Genomic DNA, 7,406 nt, shown 5'->3' on the forward strand with positions numbered 1-7,406 from the left:
AAATAGACCTAAAAGTTTTTGAATATAACAAGCGAATGGCATATATTATATAGAATACGTGTGAAAGGATATGAGAATGCTAAAAGTGTAAAATTAGTGTTTGTTTAAAAGAATGTTATATTGTCCCGGCAGAGGGCACGAATTGTTGTCGGCCTCGACCGTTTTCGCTGTGTGCCAGGATCCCAGCGTCTTTCTATAATGTGGCTGTTGCCTTTGTCAATTATCTCAGCATTGTTAAAGTCGATGGTATGATCAAAGGTCCAGGCATGTTTCGCTACGCTGGAGCCTTTAGCACATTGTTTAGTATTTCTGATATGTTCTTTTCGCCTTGTACTAAACGATCTTTTTGTCTCGCCGATGTAACTCCGGGGACAAGACCCACAAGGGATTTTGTAAACAACATTGCACTGGTCGTCGACCCGAGGTCGAAACTTGGGAACAGGGAACTCTTGTTGTAGTGTTTTGATTGGTTTGTTGGTTACTCGAATATCGTGACTTTTGAGAATTCTAGAAAGAGGCTCGGTAATACCTTTGATGTAGGGAAGGACCGCGAAGCTCTGACTATTTGTTGGGTCAGCCCAACTGAAGAACATCCTGACTAGTTCTTCAGGTGTAGGTGTTGGAGGAGTCAAAGATTTCTTTCTTATGATATCAGCAGTGCCTTTTTGTGGGTAGCCATTAGATTGTAACGCGGTGCTAATGCGATCAATTTCACGGGCTTTTCCAGCTTCAGAGTTTGGAAGTTTTAGGGCTCTATGTAAAAGTATCGCTGCAGTGCTGATTTTGTGCTCTCTGTCATGATGTGAACGGAAATCAAGATATCTGTCCGTGTGCGTGGGCTTCCGATAGACATCAATGTTGAGCCTCTCATTATCGCCAGAAATAAGGGTGTCGAGGAATGGCAGCTGGCCATTAGATTCGTGCTCGATCGTGAAGGAAATATGCGGTCGATAGAGTTCAGTGAGTCATGAAAAGAAGTAACTGCATTCTTTTTGATGACACAAAAACTGCCGTCTACGTAACGTTTCCAGATTTTGGGTGGAACCGGGGTTGAATCGATTGCTGTTTCTTCAATTTCCTCCATACATAAGTTGGCTACTACGGGGCTGACAGGGCTACCCATGGCACAGCCGTGGATTTGTTTGTAGATGTCGTCATTGTAAATGAAATAAATGTTGGACAGCACAAAGTTTAGTAAACAAATTATGTCATCAATGTCTAGATTGCTTCTGGAATGGAGAGAATATCATCCTCTAGTTTCTTCCTGATGTAGTTACAGGCTTTTTCTACAGGAATAGCGGTGAATAAGGAAACAACGTCGAAGGAGACCATGGTTTCATCATCTAAGATGTTGATGTCAGCTATATCACTGGAGAACTTCTGTGAGTTAGGGACTGAAAAGCCATTTCGATTTTGAATAGGTGCTACGATGTTGGTGAGAAATTTTGAGGTGTTGTAAAGTGCAGAACCGATGCATGTTACGATGGGTCTGAAAGGGTGTCCCTCTTTGTGATGTTTGATGGAACCGCGGATGGTAGGTGGTACTGATGCCATCGGTAGATCTCAACTTGAAGTAGGTGGATTCATCGATCTTTTCTTGTTTCTTTAAATTCAAGAGTATGGCATTAGGTCTAATTTATCATTTCATTTTTGTCCGTCGAAGACAGCAGACTGGCTGTTGAAAGCTCACAACTTTAAACAAATTTTACCAGAGAACGTTTTTTACCTCTTTTATAATGAATCCTGGTATCGGATCGTCAATATTTCTATATATTTTTATATAATTACTAAATTATTACGGTGGCGAAACTGGGAACATACTTCATATACCCGTGGGAACTCTTCGGAACATTTTAAGAGCATTATGTTGACTATGTTGTCTATCACTGCAAACTTACAAGTCTTTGTTCTTTTCTTCGCGAAAGATAAAAGGCGCAACATATAAAATGTGGCTCAACTCTGATGACTATATTCTCTTCCAGTCTTTCTTCTAAGAATGGCTTGCGACTACGACTGTGTTTTTTGGGGAAAATTCTGCTCACGACTGACGCTACCAAATGCACTTTGTAGTAAGTTGCCTACGAATGATTCGACGTTATGTCTGAACGCTACACCAAATAACTTCAGTCAGAGAGGTATTTGTTCCAATAAAATTCGGCTGTAGTGTAATAACAAGGCGCCCTTATCTGTTATCTTATAGTCGTATCATGTGTTAGGAATAAAGTTAAAACAAAAGTAATAATGCGTCTATTGTCACAAGTTCTGAAGTTGTCAACACGATTAAGAATCGTGATCGAGTGTGTGATCACAAGAAAAGCATAGGTGGCTTCCAAGACCTTTAAAAGCAGTCATACCTGTATTTTAACACGCTTAAAAGTAGACACCCTTTATTACAGTAAGCGGGCAGTGGCATTATGGTTCTGAATCTAGGCGTGTAATATGACATCCGTTTTTTCCGGGGTGCGACATTTTTCAGTTTATAAAATGCCTATTTTAGCGTTTAAATACGCAACGCGCGATAGGGATTAAATTTGGTGACTTTTATCAATAAAACAAAATAAAATATGGGGTTTTGTATAAACCGTTTGTCAGTCATTGATTTACTGGTCGTGTTTTAGTGACCGTTGCCGTTGTGGAGAGGTGACCGTTGAAGAGTAGTTCAAATAACTTGCGTGAATGTATGGACTGTCCGCCGGGGCAAAAAAACAGTTGCTCTTGCAGAGGGGTGGCAGTTAGTGAAGGTTCGACCGTAGTCATTGATTATTTAATTATTTTTTGATTTCAGTTAAAAGTGGTTAACTGTGAGAACTTCCGAGACGTAACCTCGGGTTATGTGGACTCTGTGAGGATATAGGAGAGGAGTGGGGGACTTTTGGGGGACGAGGTGGGCAATGCAATCTAAAAGGACCCGCTAGTTAGTCATAAAGGCAATATTGGCTTGATTGGAGTGGCAGAAATCGAGTCAAGAGACGGTATGGATTTTAGGCATTCGCACTCACTCTCAAATGTCACCATGACATTTGAGAGAAAAGATATGGAATTAAAGTTTTGCAGGGGCGTATTACATAACTAATTGATGACGAAACATAAGGTATTAATCTAACCACGTAATCCTGAAACCGAGTCTAAGCTTTTTGGATTTAAAACTAGTACACGTAGCTGACGTGATTTCGCGAGACTTGCTCCTCCCCCCAAAAATGCCCAAAAAAAATCATGACATCACTGAAATTGCCAGAAATGCTTCACTCCACCCCGTCACGTTTTGTACACCAGTGTCCCCCTTCGTCTGGACTACAGACATTGATCACCACACATATTTTGTAGCAAATGCTTTACAAACAGTTTATTTCGCGTTACAAAGTTTTCCATCTTTTAGTATACTGAGCATTCAAAAATGCTCAGTATACTACATATCAACATAGCAGAAAAACATTTTTTTTTTCAAGAAAACTTTCAAAGGCCGTCTTAAACAATAAATGTTAATCCTCTTAAATAGAGGTACGATTATTCTTCCGATCAAAAGAGTACAATTATTTGATTCAGTTCAGATCAGACAAGCGGGTAGCTGGCGCTGGTGGCGATCCCACACTGGTTGTTCCTGTTTCTTGACATCATGATATAACCTTGCATTCCCCAGCCAGTCCCCCAGGAGTTCTTCACTAGCCAGTAGTCCTGGTCTTGATAGGTTCCATAGCCGACGACCAAAACGCCATGATCAAGTCTTGTGCTGCTGCAAGATCTGTAAAAAAACCAAAACAAAACAAAAACAAATGCTGTTGAACTCTTTTGGAAATCGTGATGTAAAAGGTTGGTTTTAGTAAATGCCTATATTTCCGTCACGCTATTGAAGACTAATTGCATTACATTGTATATGTCGGGGGTCTATATGGATGGTAACGCAACGCTTTGTGTAGCCTAAGAATAGCATGAGAAACCGTATTCTGGACTTTTCCCGACAATTACGCCTTTTGAAAAATGTCAATGATCTTGAAAACCCAAGGTTTTCAGAAAAGAAACCATATTTTATGTATTTAACTTCGCAAAACTAAAATACATTAAAAATTCATTAAGCAGGAAGACCCCTACAGCGTAGCCAATTACAGTGAATCCCAGGCTTACTGATAAGAGTTCTCAGTTTCCGTAATCCAAGGAAACTAAAAGGCAAACTGAAAGGGAAGAGGGCTAACGCGACAAACACTGTACTTACTGCTCGTTGTAGACTCCACTGTGATAGAACTGGAACGACATATGGCTGGCGTCAATGGCGACAGAGATTGGGCCTACTGTAGCGGTGGCGGACTGAAGGGCTTCTTCGCTTCCTTGAGGGACGTCGACGTACCCTGGAAACAAAGGAGAGGGGATGATTAAATGCGGAATCTCCTTTCTCATCAACAGGTTTCTCATAGTATCAGTATGGAGAATATTATACGGCCATCAGTGTATTGTTACGACCAGCTGGATTATTTTGTAGTGATACTGTAAGGACTAAATGGACAATTTAGCAAAACATCCTTAGAATTGAAAGTTCCCAAGAGAAAAATACCAGGGGAAAAGTGGGCGTAGTTCACAAGCGTTTCGCAACGCCACTCTCATTCTATACTGTTCTCGTCCTCAAAGCAGCTTGTCCCTCTTAGCCGGGGAGGCCTTGGCATGAGCAAGAGTTTAACCCTGAACATGAAATCCTAAAGCTTTTCACTTGTCTTACCCGTGTCTGTAGCTCCAACGTTGTTTGGATTATATCGGCAGTTGTCGTTTCTCGCTTCATACGGGTAACTGGCCTCCGTGTCGATTCCGTCATTAGCTTTGATGTACCTGAAGGCATTATCCATAAGTCCACCCTGGCAGCCATGATTGCCATAACTTGTGGAGCAGTCGACCAGATTCTGTTCGCTGAGGGAGACGAGTTGTCCTGTTTTCTTAAAGTGTTGTCCTTCCAGTGATCCAGTTGCGCTGAAAGCCCAGCAAGAACCGCACTGGCCTATATGGCAAAATAGGAAATTGTGAAAAATGGACCTTGTTTAAAGTCAGTTTCTGGAATTAAAACAACCATTTCGAAAAAGAACACTTGCCTTATGTCTGGTTTTCTGGCCTAGGAATATCATATTACTAAACTTGGTTTGCGAAATCACTATTACCGCAACCTCATACGCAACGCTCTTTCATTTGGTTTCGTCACGGGGTTTCTAAAAAAGATTGCGTTACGAGCTGAAAAGCAGGTCCGTGTCAGAGGCTAATCCAAGAAACTGCAGTAATGACTACAAAATTAACTAGCGAAAATCCCAAAGATCTGATTACGACCGGAAAAATAAAGAAGAGCTAGAATCAAGAGAAAATGAGGTGGATCATGGTCTCTTGCTAGAATGGAGTCTCATCCTGGAGTATCGTCATACCTTGATTTTTGACTCCCGTGACATAGCCCTCGTTTCTCCAGTCCACTTCAGTTGGCAAACTCACGTAACTAGGTTCCAGGTAGGTCGAGCCGGTTCTCTCAGTCTCGTTGGAAAAGTGGCTTCGCATTCCGAGGTAGAAGAAGCTGTATTCATCTTGCGTGAGATCTCCAAAGTAGTTCATGGCCAGCATGTGTGAGTGACCTTGAGAGTTGTGCTCGGCGATTTTCTGGTATGAAGATAATAGGAAATAAATCTAAGTTGCTAATAAGAGGTTTATACTGTCCGGCCGTACTGGACACAAGCAAAAATCACTGGAATGAACACCAATAAAATCTCTCGGCGGCGAAAACAATTGATTCCACTTCTTTACAAGTTATGAATATGGCAATAAAAAAACACCAAAACACCTTTTTGACAAAAATAACAAGGACGCTACTATGTGACAAAAGATTCCTTTTGTACTACTGTTATATAATTTAACCCAGGGGCAATCTTCCCGCAGGCGTATGTGTAACCGCGGCCATCAACCCGCCAAGCAAAACTTCCGGCAGTCATTTCCGTCTTTTTAGGATTAGATCTCTGAAGCAAGGAACCTTGAAAACAACTTTCCCTATGTTATCCACTCCTTTAATTAATCCCATCAAATCTACAAGTAGTTTTAAATGGCTTCAAATCACAAATCATGTACTGTACAAAGTTTATCACCAAAGGTGTCATGTTTATCAGGTCTTCCCAGGTAGTTCTCACGAAATTGCTTCACTTTTAATACAAGTTTTCATTTTTCCGTATCTCACCTTAAGGTTGTCTCTCCAAATAGCTTTCCTCATTGTTTCCTCGCTCTTGGTGAGGTAGCTTTTACCATGAAAACTCTTCCACGCTTTCCACTGCAATTCATCTTCTTCTACCTTGAGGACAAAGCCACTTGCTACAGTCAAGCACAACAAGAAAGCGACAAATCCCTTCATTTTGCTGCTTCGGGGTCAAGAAATTTGTAGGAGACTTGGATTAACTGATGTTCTTCTCCGATGCGCAGTAAAGGAATCAGCTTTAATAGCAGCGTGGAAAGCTCTTTATAGTGTGGCTGACAAAAGGTCACAAGACGTCTTTATGACGTTGATACATCACGAGGAAAGCAGGTTTTAAATAGATTGCGACACAAGCTAAGTGGTGAAAGCACGATGCACTATTGGTGACTGAAAGCCCGGTCTAAAAGCATTTTGAGTTGCTAAAAAAACATCAAGCTGTTCGGAATTTTTCACTCTGAAGATAATGTGTGATATAGGACCAATTTACTTTTCTTTTGAGAAAAAATAGAAAAAAAATCCTGGACTACATCATGGAAGATGTCACTTTATGTCATGTGGTCCGTCACGAGATCTTCGCGAGATGAGCTCAGTTGTCAATAAATGCTGAGCAATAGTGTAGTTACCACGGTAACCTTAGCTAAGCCGGTAGACAAAGCCTTTCCTCACACCCCCCCCCCAGAAAAAGTGTGGCCCGTCACGAGTTCTTTGTGAGAACTGCTGACGTCACACACTGAGCTGAGTTCCGCTTCAGCTCAGTGTCAATAATTGCTGAGCAATAGTGTAGTTGCCCTCGCTGAGCTGGTGGATAAAGCCCCCTTTTCCAAAGAGAAATTCAATGTGGCTTGTCACGAGTTACGTTCTCTGCGAGAATTTCTGATGCACACACTGAGCTTAGCCGGGCTGTCTTTTGTCTGGGAACAACGATAGGCGGCTGTAAACACAGGCATAGCAGTTCCGTCAAATTTGGAAGTATCATGGAAACTCGTCACCAACGGCCGTGAAAATTTGGCGGTATTAACGGACTAGGGTCAAACCTCATGACTGGTCTAAACTGAGTGACCCATCTTAACAGATAAATCACAACTGCTCTTTAAACAACTGTTCCTTAATAAGCATCCGGAATTAGATAAAATTAAAAAAAAAATTGAAACTTGAATCAATGTATGAAATCTTGATAATGGAAAATGAACATACAACTGGTTCGAGTGGC

General features: G+C 41.3%; 1 protein-coding gene and 1 pseudogene across 1 annotated transcript; both read right to left on the bottom strand.

Moving 5' to 3' along the window:
- Window positions 1-60: 60 nt before the first annotated feature.
- On the bottom strand, window positions 61-2,032 carry LOC145466569 (uncharacterized; annotated as a pseudogene).
- Window positions 2,033-3,316: 1,284 nt separating this feature from the next.
- On the bottom strand, window positions 3,317-6,699 carry LOC145466581 (cathepsin L-like). Its single transcript, XM_081450297.1, has 5 exons — window positions 6,185-6,699; window positions 5,391-5,616; window positions 4,706-4,978; window positions 4,208-4,340; window positions 3,317-3,739 (listed from the first exon to the last, which is right to left on the bottom strand). The coding sequence occupies exons 1-5, from the start codon at window positions 6,353-6,355 to the stop codon at window positions 3,550-3,552; spliced, it is 993 nt and encodes a 330-aa protein (XP_081306423.1). The 5' UTR covers window positions 6,356-6,699; the 3' UTR covers window positions 3,317-3,549.
- Window positions 6,700-7,406: the final 707 nt, after the last annotated feature.

Source organism: Orbicella franksi, chromosome 13 (assembly GCF_964199315.1).
Source record: "Orbicella franksi chromosome 13, jaOrbFran1.1, whole genome shotgun sequence".
Taxonomy (NCBI): Eukaryota; Metazoa; Cnidaria; class Anthozoa; order Scleractinia; family Merulinidae; genus Orbicella; species Orbicella franksi.